Source organism: Larus michahellis, chromosome 2 (assembly GCF_964199755.1).
Source record: "Larus michahellis chromosome 2, bLarMic1.1, whole genome shotgun sequence".
Taxonomy (NCBI): domain Eukaryota; kingdom Metazoa; phylum Chordata; class Aves; order Charadriiformes; family Laridae; genus Larus; species Larus michahellis.
The window spans coordinates 116,177,060-116,197,584 of NC_133897.1; the positions used below are offsets into that span (position 1 = coordinate 116,177,060).

A 20,525-nucleotide genomic window follows, 5' to 3' on the forward strand; every position below is an offset into this window, starting at 1 on the left:
TCACATAGAGCAACAACAGGAGGGCTAGAATCACAGACTGGCAGTGGGGGAAATGGCAACATCCTCCTCTTCATCCAACCCAGCCTCCACGTCACTGAGGAGAAACTCCCCGATCTGAGCTACAGGAAACTTTGGATGTAATTTCTATCCATATCAAGGAGAAAGTCACCTTGCACTTAGTCTTCCAGGTGTGAGGCCAGAGCCTCAAGCTGCAGTAGGCTGCTCCTAGTCCCTGCTGTTACAAGGGAACACGCTCCGTGTGAAATACATGAACCAAGAGTGACGCAGAGAATAAACAGAAACAGAGATTGACTTTACCTGCAGATTTAAGACCTTCTCGTGGGTGATGATAAGAGAACACAGATCTCCCTTGTCTTCAGTGGGTTATGAAGACGATATTAGGGTATAATGGAGAGTAGCACATCTTTTTTTTTTCTGGGGAAAAATGTCTTTTTTGGGAATCCATTCAGAAAATCTGACTTCAGTTTGAAAATAAATTCCAGAAAACAACACACATACTTAAAAATTCTGTTCTCCAAAAAATGCTTTGCTAGTTTTATTTAGAACTCTACTCTAGTGAAAGAGATAGACTTAGATGCTGTGGAATTCGACAGGATGCTGTAGCTCTCAAAAATTCAATGGCCAAACAGTCTAGAAAGCTATTTTTTCCACCCTGTCAGGTTCTAAATTGATGTTCCAGCTTTCCCACTCAGGAAAACAAACTGGTCTCTGGCACTGTGTAATTCTAATTAGCAGAAGACAGAACTAACATTTCCAAAGAAGCTGTCTCCCAGGACCGATGTGACTAAGTACATGTGGATCCGCAGTGCTGCAGGGATTCTGAGACTTACAGAGCTCCAAGTGGTTTGAAACATTTATTTTGATATTCAAACAGGAGTTAAGTGGTTTAAAATTAGCTGTGGATATTATCTCGTTTTAGAGCCAGATAACAGCATGTAAAATTTAAGTGCCAAAATCATGAAAGAACCCAAAAGATTTTGCTGTCACGCTCTATCTCCATTTTATTTACTGAGTGAACAGAGCCAGCACAGAGTTTGACAACTGTATTGGACTTGGTAGTGCCATTGTACCCAGAAAAAACACTGAAAATGTTGTTTGGATTTTTATATCCCAACTGTGATCTATACAAATTGTATTGCAATGAGAGCAGAGAAACAAGATGTTTAATTGTTTTGTTTCTCTATGTCTCTCTGAATTTTTAAAAACCAATTTGCATGGAATTAAATCTTTAAGATGTCAGTGCAAATAACCTATGGTGAAGGAGTGGATCAGGAGTCTGTAATAGAGTCCAGGAGTCCACCCACTGAGCCCCTACCTTCTCTAATGTATAATATAGTATATTATAGCCCAGATTCTATAGCTCAGCGGCACTGCCATTGGTAGAATTTTGGGGGGAAGAGAAGGTTATATGAGGGTTTCTGGTTTTCATTCTGCCTGTTGCAGGTTTGTCCAGTTTCCCGAGCTAAGATATAGTTTCTGTGACTGCCCAACTTTTTGCTGGCCATACTCTCTGTGCTCAGGAGCAAAGACCAAAAGCCCATATGGTTACTGTAGCTGAGCAGCTGCCGGCATTGGCGATGAAGAAGTATGTGAACTTACTCCATGGTGTAGCATCAGGCAGGAGGTAGCGTCTGCCCAGGGAACAAGTAGGTAGTGGGGAGAATGAGGAGATTTCAGGTGGAATCAAGGCAGAGGAGAAGAGGATACTGATGAACCATTGTGCAGAAAAGCCTGTGACCCGCTCATCCTCATCCAGACCTTCTGCTGGTGGTTCCACCCATAAGGGGGAAGGCCTCAGCAGAGGAGGAGAAAGATCTGGAAAGTTCTCAGTTGTGTCGCATGGTGAGTGCAGTGAAAAGTGGTTGTAGGAGAATTGAGAGGATTAATATTTCTGTCCATGCAAAGGCACAACATAAAGTGGACTAATCACTTCTATTGAAAGTTAAATGTACAGTGTAGAGCAAAATCTGTATTTACAATGAAGTCACAGTGCGTTCCACATATTGGACCTCAGATGACTCTACCCCTCTACTGATACTGGTATTCTGCCCCTCTACTCTGCTCTGGTGAGACACCACCTGGAGTACTGTGTCCAGCTCTGGAGTCCTCAGCACAAGAAGGACATGGACCTGTTGGAGCGGGTCCAGAGGAGGGCCACAAAGATGATCAGGGGGCTGGAGCACCTCTCCTGTGAAGACAGGCTGAGAGAGTTGGGGCTGTTCAGCCTGGAGAAGAGAAGGCTCCAGGGAGATCTTATAGCGGCCTTTTAGTACCTGAAAGGGGCCTACAGGAAAGATGGGGAGGGACTCCTTATCAGGGAGTGGAGTGATAGGGCGAGGGGTAAAGATTTTTAAACTGGAAGAGGGTAGATTTAGATTGGATTTAAGGAAGAAATTCTTGACTGTGAGGGTGGTGAGACACTGGAACAGGTTGCCCAGGGAAGTTGTGGATGCCCCATCCCTGGAAGTGTTCAAGGCCAGGCTGGATGGGGCTTTGAGCAGCCTGGTTTAGTGGGAGGTGTCCCTGCCCATGGCAGGGGGGTTGGAACTAGGTGATCTTTAAGGTCCCTTCCAACCTGAACCATTCTATGATTCTATGACGGAAATGGTTCTGAAGTAATATTCAGCCACGCTGACTGTACATTTCAGTGCCAAAATGCTGTGACCAAAATGAAAGAAGACAAGCCCATTTAATTATCCCTAGAGGGAATGCTGTTCAATTTAGAAACAAAACGTTGGTTCTTAGAGCTGCATTGTTTAATGCCTCATGAGGTCATGTTCTTAATTTAGTATTCTATCTTAAATAAGGTGATAAAAAGTAAAACTTTGTCCACAGAACAAAGAAAATACATTTTTATTGAATTCTAACACATTGTATGGCTTTATAGAGTTTTGCTGCTAACTCCTTCTCTAGATTGTCTGTCATTAAGCTGAAATATCAACATCACATACACCGTGGCTTGCCATTAAAAAAAAGAAAGGAACCCATAAAATATTCATATTCTTGTACCGTTCATATTCTTGTACCATGGCAAAGGTCAATTTTTTTCTCTCCTAAATCTGATTTAGCTAAGGAAAAATATCCTAGAAATAATTTTGAATTGGAATGATGGTTGTATAAGGAATTTAGTGAAGATACTGAAAAGGGAGAACTCTCATTTTGAAGCTGCTGTCATCGTGTCTTTGCACAGAGATAGCACAGGGTATCGGTATCTGTCTCTGTCTCTCTCCCTCTTCGATGCTATATTTATCACCCCCCTGGCCATAAAAGGTCTGGACTGGGGCTCTGACATTCCACTGACTGCAGGCATTATTTTTGTTCTGGACCTTGAAGTCCAGTCCTTTGCCCCTCGTCCTGACTGCCTCCTTCTTTGCTGGCTTCCTCGTTGCTGTATTTTTCTGCTATTCATCCGCTTGAGAGCTATTCCATTTGCTGCCATTCATTTGGGCCCTGGTAAGTGTTCCTTTATGACAGAAGATTTTATGCGTTCAATTATTTTTAATCTGAATCTGTAATGCCGAGTTGATAGTAGCTCCCTTGATTCTTCTCAGCTCAGCAGTTATTTGAGGGACTTGTGGACATAAGCTGAAGGCATCCGAGGGTTCAGCCGTGAAATAAAGTGAAGTAGTGCAAGGGCTCACTTATTGTCAACTCAGCTATCCTTGCGTATTGTCACAGTTCTCTCAAATGAAGCATGGGTTATTAAGATACAGGAGGAATTTGTCATGTAACCTCCCTTGGGCTTAGAGAATGTGTAAATAATCTAAATATTTTCTAGTCGCGTAGGATGTCTTGTGATCTGTAAAGTCATTGACTGAGCGGAAGGAAATGTTATTTTTTTTTTTCCTGCTTACAAGAGCTTCTGTTTTTTATCTCTTTCACTATTTGATGGAGTAGATCTTTAAAGAATTCCACAGAATGGTAAGCAGCTCAAGAGGTAATGCCAATAAAATCACATTCTTTAATGTGTGGCTACAACCTATGAACACGTACAAAACTGTCTGTCTCCTCATCAGTAATTTTGAAAATTGAGTTCAGCAGCTGCTATCGTATACCTCCAAAACCTGCATATTCATCTAACTATGGCCACTAATATTTTTAGGCCCAGCTCTGCAGTTATGAAATGCTACACAGATCTGAAGAGGGAGTGTTGTCCCCACACTGAAGGGCGCTGATTAGTGGGCACAAACTAAGTAGGTGCAGGTAGCATGGATTTTATAAAACTTAAGAGGTGGGAGTCAATGTGATAATCAGACAGTGCTCCAAATAGAAGCAAAATCCTTACAAGGGTCAGAGTTTCTCGTCATCTCTGATGGCGTCACACTACTCTATCTGGTCAGACTAGCGTAACTAACTGAGCCTCACCTGTGAGCAATGCTTGATGTTTCAGAGGAAATATAAAACATAACTCATAGTGTGATAAAATACCTATAAAGGGAGTTTCCTCTTATATGACCTGAGTCAGAGTTGGCCTTTGATTTAAACCAGGAGAGCTGACTTGGTGCTCAGCTCCTGCCTTATTGCCTTAGTTCTTACTCCTATCATAGACTCCTCCTCTTACTCCTGAGGACAGTGAGGTCCAGACCTTTCACGTTTGGAAGAAAAAAAGGTTGCTTTTATAAATTTTAAACATGCTGACTTTAAGTCTGCTGCTTATTCTTTTGCTGTGATGAGATGTAAATGAAATGCTTCATTTAACTTCTCCTTAACGGACGACACATGCAGTACTTTATACTTTCGGATCACCTTCCTTACTTTGAAGCCTGGAAGGCTGTGGGAATCTCTGAGCGATAGGACTGAATAGCTGCTAGCCTTGTGGCTGGGGTATCTGCGATGAAGCCAGCCAACGCTGCACATAAAGCTGGTGAAGGCGAAGGCAGACAACTGTAGTACTCTACAGAAGGAAAACAGAACGTTCTGATGTTCTTTCCCTTTTGGTGTGCAAGGCAATACTCATCTGTACGCCTTTGCTCAGCAGAGACCACAACGGCTTGCAAACCCTAAACCTAGCTCTGCGGAGCTGGGGGAGAAAGCAATGAAGAAAAATGGATAAGAAATCTTCTGAAACTAGGGAAAGTAAGAGGAACTAGATACTACTGTAAGCTAACAAAGTGAAATAAATAACAAAGCAAACTATTGATAGGTATTAGAAATAAGAATGCTAGATAGAATAATTGCATCCTTTAGACTTACATGAAAAAAATAGCCAGCAGGAGAAATAAGGGAATTAAAAAGGAACATCAGTTTTTGCCATAGGAAGCAATGGGAGAACACTCTTTCCCATTCCTTCCCCTTCCACAGATAAAAATAAAGTAAATGCGTAAACTGGTCTCCTTGAAGTCACAGTTTCATTGTGGTCAGGTTATCAGCAATTTCTTTTACATACTTAAAGACTTCTGAATGACTTTCTCGCTTGTTGACTTTGCAAACAAGCTATCTGTTCTGTTATCACCCAAAGAGCTGTTCCCTTGAGAGAGCCCTGGAATATAAGAAAGTTGAAACGTTGATTTTTGGTTTTTTTCATAATCTGTCTTAGTTGGGGTGAGTACTTGAGCAGTTACCAAAGAGCATAGTTTGCAATTTGTTGACTTGCTATCAGAACCAAGTACTAAAGAAAAAGCCAAGGACTGAAATCTAGGAAGCATAAAGACCGGGGAAAAAATATCTTGATTTTCATGAAACCATGATTACACTGCAGCTCTGTATTTTATGTCAAAACATCAGATCATTGTTCATTAACATGAACAAAACCAGAGGTAGAACAAGTCTTCTATTGTTGTGATTCATATTAAAAAAACACAATAACAAACACCTCTCATCATTGTTTTTTGGATCTTCTTTAAATTCTTTTAAACATTTCCCCAACGTAGCTCATTTCTATTCATAATCATGTACCTTTTCAGGAACAATCCTAGCCATGTTGTAAGCCTGGTCAACAGTAATAAGGGAAAGAAAGGTTATCCTAGGGATTAGTAGAGGCAAGCTTGCTTGTCAAAGAAGAAAAAGTCAGTTTTAACAAGCACAAAATAAACCAATAACAAACTAAAGACTGAATTGCCAGCTTAAAAAAAAACAACAGGGGAAATCCTTTCTGCACTCAGCCCTCATCCCATTTTGAGAGGGGAACTACCTCTCACTTGATCAAATTTCCTACTATGAGCGACTGCAAGAGAATCTACTCACGACTGTGCAAAGTAAAACTTAGGTGGGGCTATTGTCTGGAGGAAGTTTCGTGGTGATTTTGAATATGACCTTGTAGGTTAAAAAAAATAGAGTCATTTGGGTTGAGGAGCATGATATTATTTTACTCATTCCATACAGGCTGCATCTCTGATTAAACTGTAAAAGTACGATAAGCCACTTTAAATGGATTGCTGGTAATGTGTGTTTACAGAGAAAGTTACATCCTTCTCAGTCTTAATGTTTTTAATTCACTGTTAAAATATTAAAAGGAATATTAAATTGAATCTGAAAATTGGATTACAGAAATGAATGAAATATTCATATATTTTAATTTCAGCTTATAGAGCCTTGTTGGAATTGCTCATGTCTTTTTAAATAATTTATTACTAAATTCTCTCTTCTGTAATTTAACAAAAGTATTTACACTATCTCTGAAGAAGCTGAGCACGTAAAATTTCATCAGCTTGCAGCAACGAGTGGAGAAGTTGAGCACGTAAAACTTGAGTAGTTTGCAGTGACAGGGAGACCAACTACAAATGAACGGACACAATAGTGCAAGGTTTTCTGGTCATGATGAACAACAGGTGTCTTGAAACTTAAATATGAGCCTAACTTAAAGTCTAAAACACATCGTAAAAAGATAATCCTAAATTCATTGCATTTGACTTTTGAAGTTTTAAGTTCTGCGTTAGTTTGTATTAAGTTGTGTATCATTTGTATGCTAACTCAGAAGTTTCTTTGACGATAGCCTTTATGTTTGATCTGTTCTTTTTCAGACAGTCCTGTTTATTTACATTCAGAAACGTGTAGTAAAAAACAAAATTAGAAGAAAGCCATGATGTCTTTACCTTTCTACCAACGACACCATGAGCACTATGACCGTGCGTACCGCCATAAAGCACTGGAGTCCACTGTAAGCCAGTACCAAAAGGAAACAAAGAGCAAATCTGCTGTCTATGCTCAAGGATCTACAGCTTACGCTAGGGGCTCTGCAGCCTATCGCCATGCATCTGCAGCAAACCTCAGCCTCGACTCTTCAGCAGCATACAGTCATGGCTCTTCAGCCTATGACCTTGAGTCGGCAGCCTACAGCTATGGATCTACAGCCTACGATCACTCTGCTGCACAAAGTAAAAGATCTGCTGCCTACAGTCTTGACTCTGAATCCCTCAGCAAGAGCTCAGCTGCCTACAGCCGTGGATCTGAATCAATCAACAAGCTGGCTGCAGCCTACAGGCTGGGAGCCGAAGCCTACAGTCTTGGGTAAGCAAATCTGTCTTTGAAACAATACTCCAAAACAATAATGTCCAAACACCTCTCATTGAAATCAATGGCAAAACTCTCCTCCTCTTCCACAGAAATTGTCTCTGTAACTTGGTGTAAACGTATTTTCCAGTCTTGGTGTTTTCCTTTGGTTTTGGCAATGGGAAGGGCTGTGGTCAGCTCAGTTTGTTGGACTAATTCCTGTGTGGTGGTTGGATTGGCATAAGAAGAGCACTGGCAATGCTGATGTGGTTAAATGATGACATATTCATGCTCCAAATCCGTTAGGCACGAGCCACCCGTCCTTCCAAGTTGTTTAGCCATATTAGTACAGGTGAATTTAGTACTTTTGGTTTGAAGCTGGTTCATCTGGCCGGGTTGGAGCAGTAAAAGAACTTAGGGCTGTTCACACAAGTTGGAGCTGACATGTCCATATATCAATAAACATTTCTGCTTTGGCCTAAAGGTGATTCAAATTTTCAGATCACCTAAAGGTGATTGAAATTTTCACACCGTGTATTGGTTGAAGCATACTATTTCCAAAGGAGGAATACCCTGAAGTGTTCATCTTGCACTTGAAGAGCAGCTATGCTTAGGTCCCATGTTTTTTGTTTAATTAAGATAATAAATATTGCTTAAGCAATCACATTAGCAGAATATTTTAGATATTGTAGCCTCACATTATTTGTATGTATCTCAGAGATTTACAGAAATTAGGGGAGTATTAAAGTAAGATTAGAGCAGCTGTTAGCAATAGAGGAACTGATCAACAAATTATAGCCCAAAACGTCTTCTCGCTGTTATATTAATATAAAATTTGGAGTGTTATTAGAACTGATCAAGACTTCTCCATCAGAAAATTTAAATTTTGAAAACTGAATATCCTCCAAGGATTGTGGATAAAGATGGAATTTTGGTCAAAACCACTGAGGGGAAGACTACCTGTACCACAGTAAACTGTACCTTGTGATTCCAACCTTCACTTGGCTTTCAGGAAGTTTAGGGTCAAGTCTCTATTTGCCAGGGTCTGTTCAGGAATTTGAACCTCAGGCTGTTAGAGCCCAGATGAATGACTTTACTTGACTGTCTTGGGCTGGTTAACATCCAGTCTTTGTTGTTTAAACAATTTCACTGGTGCAAATAATTAACCACTGAGTGGAAGGAGCAAGAAGCTCATTTATAATCTGCTGATGAAGGGAAGCAAACTGGAGATGCTGGGACTGAAGTTTATCTTTCCAGAGAGAGTTGGGTAGGGGAAGGTATTCCAGTTTCTGCAGTGATGCAACTGTGCCTACGTGCTGTTGCTGAACCATAACCCCAAGTCTCCTTCTTCTCAGAGAAAACATTCCTGTAAGAAATGGGAACGTTACTTGAAATTGCAAAAAATGATTGTAAAAAAAACACGCTTCTGAGTCCCAGTTACAAACACTTCAGTGACTCTGGTTTGTCAGATGAGTTTCTTCTGAAACCTGTATATCCTCACCAAGAACTCTAAAAGTAATATTAAAGGAAATGGAATTGCTTAATTGGGAGAGAACTTAAAATATCTCCATTTCCTGAGGTTTCGTTTGAGGTAAGAGCTTTTGTTTTAAAATAGTATATTTGGCGATACTGCCAAGCTACTCTGTAGTACAAGAGTTGCCAACAGATTGATATATGATCCTGGTAATCAGAGATAAGAATGTCTCAGCTGTAACTTCTTTTTTTTTACTGTGATCCTGTCCTTGTGTTGGAGGTCTGAGAAACTCAGTGCTGCTATGTAAGACTAGGACTCAGGAGATTAGGGCTACGTGATTTAAATCTCTTGCACAAAATTTAGTTAATACATGAGAGAATACGGTTCTGAATTATAATCTCAATATTTAACCTAATTTTATGGTTAATATGGCCTCTATATTGGTATTTAATTGTTTTTTGCAGCCCATTTTGCTGTAATTTGCAAGAAGTAAAATAGAACAAATAATGCAACTGTATGATTAAACGTAGTGCCAATTTAAAGTAATTCTTTCCAAGTTTGTACTATCTTCCCCAGGTAGCCCAAAACACTTCAAAGGATAATGTGGAGACAAAAAGTGTTACTAAAATAAGTTGGGCAAATCAGAGAATTTCTGATTTCATCCTTATGAAAGGAATGGTGTAGCAAAAAAAAAAAAAAAAAAGAGAAGAAAAAAAAGAAAAAGAGTCTTCAAACACTTTCAGTTTTCAAAAAGTAGAAGAGGCCCTGAATGGAAATGCTGCATCTAAATGACCTACAACAGTGGTGGTTGCTTGACACCTGAATGGACACACAGATCCAAATCCAGATAAAATTCTTCAGCTAACAATTGATTATTGCATATCACTGGGTTTTAACATCAAACATATATTTATGTGTAATGGATATAGTTTCATGGATAAATCCCATTAAGCCCAACAGGAAAAGTATACTATTCAAATCTTTTACTCAGATCACTTCTTATTTTTATCTAAAGTAGCTTCTGCTAAACTTTATTATACTTGCAAAATTTAAGTCTCATCCTTTTTTGTAGCCATCTTACAGAAGTGACAGTGTTGACGTGCAGTTAGTGCTATGTGAGGAATTTATCATGGGAAAACAGTGGAGAAGGACTAGGGACTAGGTAACCTGCAAGACCTTGAACTGAACCCAATTCTCTGACGTTGAAGCCTCGCTCAAGTGGAAAACATGCCCAGAGCATGGACATGGACAGCTTGAAGGAGATGCAGCTTGCTTTTCATGAGGACAAAACGGGTTGCCTTTGCAAGTGGGCTGTCCCTTCCCCGTATTTCAAGTCGTCTTCACACCATGACAGCTTGAAGAAGTAAAAGGAGAGAAATGAAAACTGGCAAAACCGAGAGCAAGTACGGAAGCTTGCAGCTTTGCTGGTTACAGTTTGCAAAAGCTGCAAAACCCTGGGCTCTTAAAAGAAAGCGAGCCTCACCGTGTAAAGGTTGCCACTTCCCACCCAGCCCTCTCTACCGGCTCGTGGGGACACCTCTAGCCAAACGCTGCTTCTTTGGCCTCCCCAGAGCCAGGAGGAGCGGGGTGTGCTGCTGCCTCCGAGGACCGGGCAGGATCTGTACAGACAAGGGGTGGCAGCTCTCTCCCAAAAGCTGTTGTTGTGGCCACCTGTTCTCTTCCCTGTCCCATCCTTGGAGGATGCTGACGTGGGCAGGTTGGCTTCTGTGGGAGAACATTCCCACGGCACCGCTCCATCCTTCATGTGCTTCTGAGAAGCTGTTGAGAGTGCTGGATTAAACCCACCTACCTCTTTTTTTTGGAAGCTCAGTCATTCTATGGTTTGCCTTTGCTCAAACTTTCACTGCTTTTCCCTGTGTTATTTTCCTGGCCGGCAGCATCAGGTAATCCCGTTGTGTCACAGACTGGTTATTGGCCACCAAACGGGCCAGAGGCTTGCTTAGAGAGAAAACACAAGTCATTGCTGTGGTTCAGGCATTTGCATATATTTTAGTAGGGCAGAAGAAATAGCAAAGAAGACACGGCATAATTCAGGTGAACCAAGCAAAGAGAGGAGAGCTGCAGTACTAGCTTGCACTTGATGAGGCTGCCAGACAGTAAGAGTGAACGCTGTTCTGAGCAATATTGCAGCCAGGATCAGGACACGGCTGAGTAAATAACGCCCTTTAAGAAACGAGAAGACTGTGATCTTGAGATCCCTACTGGCACCGCTCATCTGTTAGTCTATTATAGGTGAGGGTTAAGGAGGTGGCCTCCAAACGTCATAGCCAGGCATGGAAATTGTTTTAATGAGGCCTGCTATGTGGAAACAATTCCCCTTTAAAAAAATTTGTTGTGGAAGCTGTGTTAGGGAACAGCGTGATTATTGCCAGCGATATTGCCTGGGCCTGTGACAAATCTGCCAGCAACTTAAAATGAATATAGTCACCAGAGAGCACTTCTCATCTTTAGAGGCTGGCTTTAAAAAGCTGTCTTGTGAAAATTATTTTTTTTTTTTTTCTCTCCTGTAACTGGGTTTGCCAATCCACTCTCTCCTCTTTACCGTGGGTAAATTCAAACATTGCGTATTAGGAAAGAAGCAGCTGCTGGAAAGAAGGCCTGGAAAATGCCTCTTGGCTAATGGAGCTCCTCCAGCAGGTACAGCTATTGTGTATACCAAGTGCATCCCTGTCTGCTGTTGGAGTAAAGTGAGAGACGTAACAAAAACATGCTAAGGACAAGATACATGATTTTCTAGAGGTGTAAATGAGCTTACAGGTGCTTTTTCATGTGGGGGTGGATTATCTAAGGAACAGGGTATTGCGGTCCATAGGACACATTTCTACATCCACTGGGCACAGGGTCTCTTTGTGCAAGGTGGGAAACCTGTCCCCTCGGGCACAGAGACAAGGGCAGTGCCAACATACTGAATTATATTTGTATCTGAGAATAAGACATCAAAATAAAACCTCTGGTTGGGAGGTTGCAGAGGCCCTGCACAGTGTTGCTGTATTTAGTTCCCTTGTTGGGCTAGAGGGAAAAGCTAACAGTGGTTTTTACCTCTCTACAGAACAATACCCGTGCCTTTAGCATTTACAGTCACCCAACTTCCAATTCAGTGGCTCTACTGAGAAACTAAGGAAATGCTGGCGTTGATATTTTAACATGCTGAAAAGCATCAAGAAATGAGGACACTAAGCTTGGGTCACCAAGCTTGATTGATAAGGCAGTACAGATAGTATCTGACCTGGAAAAAAACATACATACGCTAGCTGGGCATATCAAATGAGGCTGAAAGCTGTTAAAAGGTCATGGTACTGTTCCTCCCTGTGAAACTAGAGAGCACTGATACCCTGCTCCTTCCCCTCTGGGGAGATTCTGTTCCACATATCAGGTAAAAGGTTGGAACATTTTGAAATAAAGGACAAGATTTTAGAATCTGGTTCAAGAAAGCAGAGGCCTCCTTTGGGCTACCTAAATAACGGTTGTAGCAGGGTTTGGGTTTTGTGTTGCACAGGAAGAAATAGTAATAACAAAAAAGGAAAATAAAGGAGATAAACTTCATGATGGAAGTAGCAACCAGTTTGTTTTCCCACGCAAAGATCTCAATTCGAATATACGTTTCTACTAGCTTCCATATATCTCTGCCTGAACAAAAGCAAACTATAGGAGGATTTGGAAAGGAGAAACATTTTCTACTGCTTAAAACTTATTCATCTCAGCTCTTGTTTTATGCAGTGCAATTTAAAAAAAAAAAAAAGAGATTTTGGAGTTGTTCTGAATACTTCCCTGAAAACACCAGCTGGATGCTCTGATGTGGTCATGAAGCAATTAGAAATTTTGGAACAGCTGTGAGGGAAAGTGAAAATAAAACAGAAAGCATATTGTGTCAGCGTGTTAAGGTATGCTCGTAGCTGAAATACTGGGTGCAGTTCTGATGATCTCATCTCAAAAAGTACAGTCTGAAACTAGAAAAGGGTCAGATATCAGCAAGGATGGTAGAAGGAGGAGTGGAATACCTTCCATCTAGACAAGGTAAGACACTGGGGCTCTTACCTTGGGAAGGAGGCAAACGTGGGCATGTAATTTTAATGTATACAACAGTGAAAGATGTGCAGAGAGTGAACAAGGAACGATTTTTCACTATTTCTCACACAGAGTGGCATGTAAGCACAAAAGAGATTATAAAGTTGCAGATTAAAACAGGTTCAAAAGAAAGTGCCATTTTCATATATAAATTGTAAGCTCGCTGCTACAGCCAGGATGCAGCCTTTGGCTCAGGATGTACCTATGCATTTGCTTGAAACCAGAAGGATTTACTGGGAGAAGTATTTCTCCACATAAGCTTTCTTTTTACCTGCTTTTAACCATTGCTGGAAGAAGAAATTGGTGTAAAAGCACCATTGGCATTATTCAATGAAACGCTTCTCACCGGGGTCCTGCTTGGCCCAGGTCAAGTTTTCAGAAGAGCAAACGACTGAAGTAAGTTGGTCGGAGTGTCGTGTTGGCAATCGGAGAACAGCAGGCAATTACAGGATCCACATAGATCCGTTATTCAGCTCACAATTACCATCTGTGAGCTGAACGCTCACATTGATATCTGCATGCTCCCTCTTCTGTACCACTGCAAAGTATTGGGAACCAACCCTTGCTCTTAGAAGACAGCACAGCCACTCGCGTTGCAGCTGCCTCTTCCTGAGAAAAAAGAGGAGAGGGAAAGGCATCTAGAAAGGTGCTTATCTGGTCCTGAGCACATACACACAAGCGCCAACCAAAGGATACAATAACATGAAGGATCCAGGAGCAGTAATCCAGAAAAGAATCAGGTGGCTGCAGTGAAAGGTGCCTCAATCAAGAGACATACAGTTTAGATAACTCGGAAGAGAGTGGGAATCAGCTGTGCACGTACAGTGTTTTTATCCTAGTCGTCATACCTCAATACAAGTCCCACAGGCAGAAAAAATGGAAGTGGAATACTCAACTTGAAACACTTGGAGTGTTTGATTAAAAAAAACAATCATCAAACAAACAGAACCTATAGCAATTTGTTCTTTCCTTTTAAAATAATTTTAGGGAGTTATAAGTGAAAGATGGGACAAAACCCCCACGTGTAGGAAAGGCGTCAACGAAAGGCCTAGCAGAGAGTGATGGGAACTGCTATGTCTGCTCCCCATTAATTCCTTACATGAGTGTGTAATCTGGACCTTAATTGAAAACTAAACTGACACAACAGCCAAATTCTACTTTAGGAACAAAGAGCAAGTCTGGATTTAACAGTGGTGAAAGTGCCTGAGATGAAATTTTCACCGCATTTCATCTACTTTTATGAAAATAGAAACTTGTTGACATTTGAACTGAAGTTCAAATGATACTGTGATCCTTCTCGATCTAGAAACCACCAGGAATCAAGTGTCCTCCTAAAGGGTTCAGCCTAAAGCCCCTAGGAAATCCGGTGTCAGTCAGGGTCAAGATTCCATGTTTGTCCCATTTTAAAATAGGACAGGAATAAAAGTCACCTGCTAAGTAAAGAACTGCAGCTCCTCACAGACCATAGTTCATTTCTGAAAAAATAATTAAAATACTTTGCCTTTGATGTTTCTCACCATTTATTTGGCAACGAGTTCTCCCAATGCATTCGTGGTTGACCGTAGTGATTGCAGCACGCCTTTGCCCAACCCAAGAGCGAGGCCGTTGCATGGCCTGCTTCACTCCATCTCTTCCCTTTTATTTTACTCTGCCTGGGCTGGTTCCAAGTATTTTGTACTGGGATTTCTGTCCCTCAAGCTGGATCCGCCGCTCTTGGACTCCCAGCCGGGCTGCCTTGGGCAGCGGCTGGCATCGGACCCCGGAGCAGAGAGCCTCTCTCTCTCTCCGGTAGACTCGGTCTGTGCCTTGGCTGACCCAGTGGCACCTGCCGTGGTAGACCCTCAGCCCCACTCCTGTGGTGTGTGCCACAGTTCCTCTCTGTCTCTGGGGTCTTTTTGCATGGAAACCAGGATAGAGGGGGAGGAGGAAGGAAGGAAAACTGGCACAAGCTTGTTTTTACACCCTGTACTGAGCATTTCTTGGCTGTGGTGCTGTAGGCATGGTGACGGTGGCTACAAAGTGGGCACCCAGGGAGCCCAGAGGAGAGGGCTGTCTCACTGCGATGCTGGGCAAGGCGAATGCAGTCGAATCTGGTGAGAAGGGGGCTAAGCAGAAAGGAAGTGAAACTCTTACTGATGATGCTGGGAGTGGCAGGGCAAAGAGGTGAGGGCTGGAAAGCAGATGTGGGAGGGGATGTGAAGTTCAGGCGAGGAACTAGATGGAGAAGGAGAAGGGTTGACTCTAAGAAAGCCATTAAGATAGCGAGAGAATGGGAGACTGATTGAACAGGGGATGGGGCAGGGAGAGAACTCAGTCTGAGCAAAGGGATGGGCATAGATTATTAACATGTATTTTGGAATATATGGAATATATTTTTGCCCTCTTCCTGGCATGACTTGTGTTGGGGGCACCTCTGGAGCTCGGTACTTTTGCAGGGCTGCTGCAGCCTAAGGAAAACATTAGCCCAAGTATGTATCTATAATATTACATTATACATGCATAACATACTCAGGGGCCCAGTGCCGGCATGAGCGTTGATGTTATGTGTCCAGCATGCTGCGTAGAGACACCAGTGTAAGCTACCCAGGGTATGGGAAGCAGGTTAGCCATGTTAGTGCTACACGTCTGGGCTAATGAGCCTTGCTGAGAAACCACATGCCTTAATTCTGCCCCTGTATCTATGCACATAAGCGGTAAGCTTATGCTGTGTAGACAAATCTCCAGACCAGAAGCAGACTCATACATGATTTCCCCTGGCGATGTTGAGACAGAGATGAATAGACACTTTGGGGATTTATAAAAGGCTGACAGCTAATTAGGGTATTCCATAGATCTGGGAGTTAGAGATGTGTTGCATTGGGAAAGGAGGACAGAGGTATTTGGCGCTTTGTTAGCACTATTTGTAACCATGTTAAAAATGAACCCAAAATGACTGCTTCAAATATCCTTCACGCTCTTCAGAATCCCTCCCAGGCTGGTGGGGAGGGGAAGCCTTCCCTTTGGTTTGCTCTTCTTTCTTCCCACTCATTCTCCATTTATCTGCGCTGTGTTAAATGCTGCTGCTTCACTCATCTCTCCGCTTTCGATGGATCGGGGTGGTGTAGGAGAGCAGTCAGAGTGGCAACACTGGCTACTGAGCAGTACGCTGCTGTACAATTTGTGTAGAGAGACTTAAATGCATTATGACTTTGAATATATTTGCACACCAGCATTTTGGTTGGGGACCAGACAATTTCAGGGCTGTAAATTTTGGAAAAGTAGAGGTTATGAGTTCAGATACAATCTTCAGAATTACTCAGCAGTCTCAGTGACTTCAGGATCTACCAGAACTAGGTATACAAACTCTCCAAGTCCCAAACCAAGAAGCTATTAAATGTGCATTGCTATCAGGTATATTGTTTATTCTCTCTATTTAGATTTAATATCAAGGGGCATCAGTGTTATATTTGTAATGATGAGTTTGTCAAAAGTGCATTTAGTTATGTGTTTAATAACTCTGAAGCCATGGCTATTAAAAATTCTATTTTATTGTTTATCAAGCAAAAGACAGCAAAAAATTTTAGTACTTTTATCTTATTTGGACTGTTTCTTAAGAGCTTTTTTGCCCTGAATTTAACCATATTATTTTTATTTCAGACTGAAAGATTCCAGTTTAATGATTGAAGATCAATCCTATAAGATGAGTCCCAAGGCAAAGAGAGCAAAACAGAATTTGATATCTGAGGACAAAGAGAATGAAGCCATAGACTACTCAGTGCCCATATTCACAGGACGGTATGTCCATTTTGCTTTCGTTTGGTATCTTATTTCTGACATTTTATTAACAAATTATAAAATAACAAATACATTAATAATTTTTTACACTCATGGATCTCAAGGTGATTGTTTGCTTTTCACATGAGTGATAAAAAGACAAAGAGAAGTAAACTGACTGGCAGAAAATCAGACATTGAGCATCTAGAGCCAGCACAAATGAACCTAGGTGTCTGGACTTTGTTTTGAACATGTCACAGGGGCTGCTTTCTACGAAATCAAGATATAATTATAACCCTGTTTACTGGGAACCAGACGAACATGTTGTCCACATTATTTATCTTATTCTTTTGGTTTGAAGACTTGTTCTGTGATTCAGTGTCTTGTACCAAGCATTAAACATAGAAACAATGAAATGATGTGCTAAAGTTTTGTCCTGGCCCAGGGAAAACTTGGCATGAAACCAAATACTTTCTCAAATCACCATAATGATTCACACTGATCTCACGTGTTGGTGGTATTTATGGCATGGTTACTCCTGATGTAATGCGTCTTACTGCAGCAGTGTCCTCAGTAAAGCTGAATGTGAACTTTATGTGGAAGCCAGAACCAACACGAGCAAGGAGGCTCACCTGCCCTTTTCGGGGTATGGCGCACAGATTTTATCAGGAGTCTCCGACAGTTCGAGCACAGTCATTTGCTCAGATTAATAAATACCGGGGTGTGCTGTGGAAAACTGGTTCCTGATTGGAGGCCAGGAGAAAAATTTCTTGCCCACCTGCAGTAGAACAGAAACCTTCCTTCAACTGGTCTTTCTTCTGCAGTACAGCTTTTTTCATGGGGCGCTTACAAGCTGTTTCCAGGAGCCAGTGCTTTTCTGTCTACTGCTAAACCAACATCCAACGTCACTTCTGCTTTGTGTCCAAACTTGTGCTTTCATGTGAAACTGACTTCCATCTTGCCAGTGGGAGATTTATTGCTTTGGCCTTTTGAGTGGTTTTGATGCTTTTGTGATGAGACCAGCAGTTTTGGCTTTTATTAATTCCCTCCCACTATCCTGGAGTATTTTTTTTCTCACCCCTTGTACATTTCTTTGTCAGATTCACGGCTCTTTGATCCATCCAACATTCAGAAGCACACACTGTTGCATTTTTAAATCATTTCTTCAGCGTTTCAGCTATGTCTTCTGTGACAGAAATACATAAATATGTCTCACGAAACTTGCGGTAACACATTTTCAAGGCTTCTCACTACCTTTGCACTTCACCCCAACGTTTCTGCTTACGTAGCAGTAGATTTGCAGTTTACCATCATTGGTCTCCCATGCCCTCAAACACAAATATCCTCCCTTTTCTTTGTGCCTAAGTCCACAAAAGTAAAATTTATAGTGTTGGTCAATAGCTGAAAATCATGACTGGTGGCTAGTGCTCCTGGATGATGATCTTAGCTTTTTTACAGACAGGCCCCTGTGATCTTAACACGGCATGTTAACATCTTAACAAATCTTAACAAAAAATCTTTTTTTATTTTCCTTTTTTTTTGTGTAAAATGAATACAGTAATATCTAACTCAGTGTGAGGGTGTGTAGCTTCATTTGTTTGTGTCTATGCAGTACGTTGGCATCCTACATTAAAAGATACTGTTGGATTCTTACATCATTCTTACCATTCTTCTTATTATTATTGTTGTTGGTATCGATCTTACTTTTTGCACATGGCAACTCAGGAAGTTGTGTGTGCTTTTGTACCACTGAAATGACCCAAATAATTTTCTTTTTAGTTAGTTAAAGAATATAAAGAGGGCATATGATGTTTGTTAGGGTGCCCAACTCAACATGGCATGAAATGGTTGGGGTATCTGTTTTAGGCTGTTTTTCTGTTGGCATCATGTTCATGACCGCATGCCAAGACTGCGGAAGTTGCATGCCACATTCCTGTCAGATATTTATTTTTGTTTGAAAGATAACAGCTGAAGCCCATTGAAGCATGTGCATGTTACGTGTCATTCCCAAATTCCCCTGTGAAACTGATGTGTTGTTTCCCATGGGCAGATAGCTTTTACAAGGAATAGTTATTTATAAAGGTCAGCTCTCTGTGGGTTCATCGGAGCTGTTGCCCGTGCTGCTGGACGACCTTCAGCGCCGTGTCACCGTTTCCATTATTTGGTTCTACTTCAGAGCCCTCAGGTTCTGCTGTAAAAAAGCTCAGGTTATTCACTTCACAACTGTTCCTCTTAAACGCCTAGCCTAATCCTTGCAAGATAAAATTAAGGACAGCCAGACAGTATTCTAGACAATAAAATACCACTTGATTTAATGCCATAGGTACTAAAGATACTGGATGTGGCTCGTGGAACTATTTGCAACCACTAATAAGCCTATGCCAAAGGACTGCAGATGGCAGATACCCTCTAAATAATATTTTGTGTGTGCCATTTGGGGTTTGATCCTGGTGTTTCTGTTTGAAAAGTGTTTTCTACTAAAACCCCTGAGACTTGACTGCAGAATCAATTCTCAAATGGTACCGCATGCTGTTTCTGATGCATTCATCATTGCAAGGAACATGTTTCTCTTTGATCTGTGAAGATTATAACAGGAAGAAATTATTAGCAAATCTAAATATTTAATACTGTTGATCAAAAGCACCTGGGGACCACTACTGCAGATGACTAGGCTGAGTCCTAGATTAGTCTGAGGATATTCATCAGCTCCCAGAAGATGCTTTATGCCTTGAGGAGTGGGTCCGTACTGTGAAGTTGCTGAGATCTTAACTACTGTAATTAAGGAGGAAATAATGTCAGTTGCCTTTGCAGAAAAATGCCACTGATTCATTTAAACTGAATGTAGATAGCTAAATTCATATTCATTACACTGAGTTTTCCACATCGTCTTTAGAAATCTATGCCATATCTCTGCAGCTTCGGATGATATCTGGGGGGGGAGCTGATGTGCCTAAGTGAAGGGGATCAATCATCCCGCTAGTACTTTTAAGGATCACCCCATTAAAGCAGCCTGAAATACAGAAAGTTCAAGGTAGAGTTTGAACACGAGGGAGGTCAAAGCTCTATGCTGTTAAGTAAGTTTTTTACTCTTTTAAGCAGTTTTTATGCGTAATTAAGTTTACAGCACTTTCCATGGCGTGGCTGTCTTGCGTCTCGCCAAACTGAGTTCATAGCCCAAAGATAAGGGGCTGGACAGTTAAGTATGGGCTTGAATCCAAATTTTCTTGAGTGCTGAGATGTGCTGTCAAATGCATAATATTAGCAATCTTAAAGAAAACAGAAAAAATCGTTCTTCCAAATATTTTTGCTTTGTAGCAGTAGTAAGCGTTTTATGATAAAATAGCGAGGCTGTGCTTGATTGAGTGCACTCTGGAAATAAACAGAGGCTGCTTTCTCTATAGTGCTTGCATGATGGCACTTAACGAGGACTTAAACAGGACCTCTTTTCATTGTGCCATCTACTGTTACCCTGAAGTAACTAAACTCAGCAGGAGGGTATTAACGCTTCTCCTTACGTCCGGGAACCCTCATTGTATACGCACTACTATAGCAGCTATAGCTTCCTGGCAGTGCTAAAACAATGTGGCTGCAATGGTACTTCCACATGTGCATATGGAAACAGGATCGGACCCATTGAGAGTAACCGTTCTTTGCATCTCGCCTCTGTGGAAAGCCAGAGGAGGACGCTTCAAGAAAATCCTTAATCACCTTCTTGAAAACATCTGGAAGGACAGTCACCCTGCAAACATTACAGGATTGAATT

At 41.4% G+C, this 20,525-nt stretch overlaps 1 protein-coding gene across 9 annotated transcripts in view; it reads left to right on the forward strand.

Annotated features, from left to right (window-relative positions):
- The first annotated feature begins 3,295 nt into the window (after positions 1-3,295).
- Positions 3,296-20,525, forward strand: part of MYOM1 (myomesin 1) — a 77,940-nt gene continuing 60,710 nt past the window's right edge. For 7 of the 9 annotated variants that reach the window (XM_074576762.1, XM_074576766.1, XM_074576767.1 and 4 more), the window contains exons 1-3: positions 3,296-3,474; positions 6,981-7,467; positions 16,646-16,783. In XM_074576762.1, coding sequence (XP_074432863.1) covers positions 7,040-7,467; positions 16,646-16,783 — 566 coding nt within the window. In that variant the 5' untranslated portion in view covers positions 3,296-3,474; positions 6,981-7,039. Of the gene's footprint in view, positions 3,475-6,980; positions 7,468-16,087; positions 16,400-16,645; positions 16,784-20,525 lie in introns of those variants that run through there. The other 2 variants (XM_074576768.1, XM_074576770.1) reach the window with 1 other exon arrangement.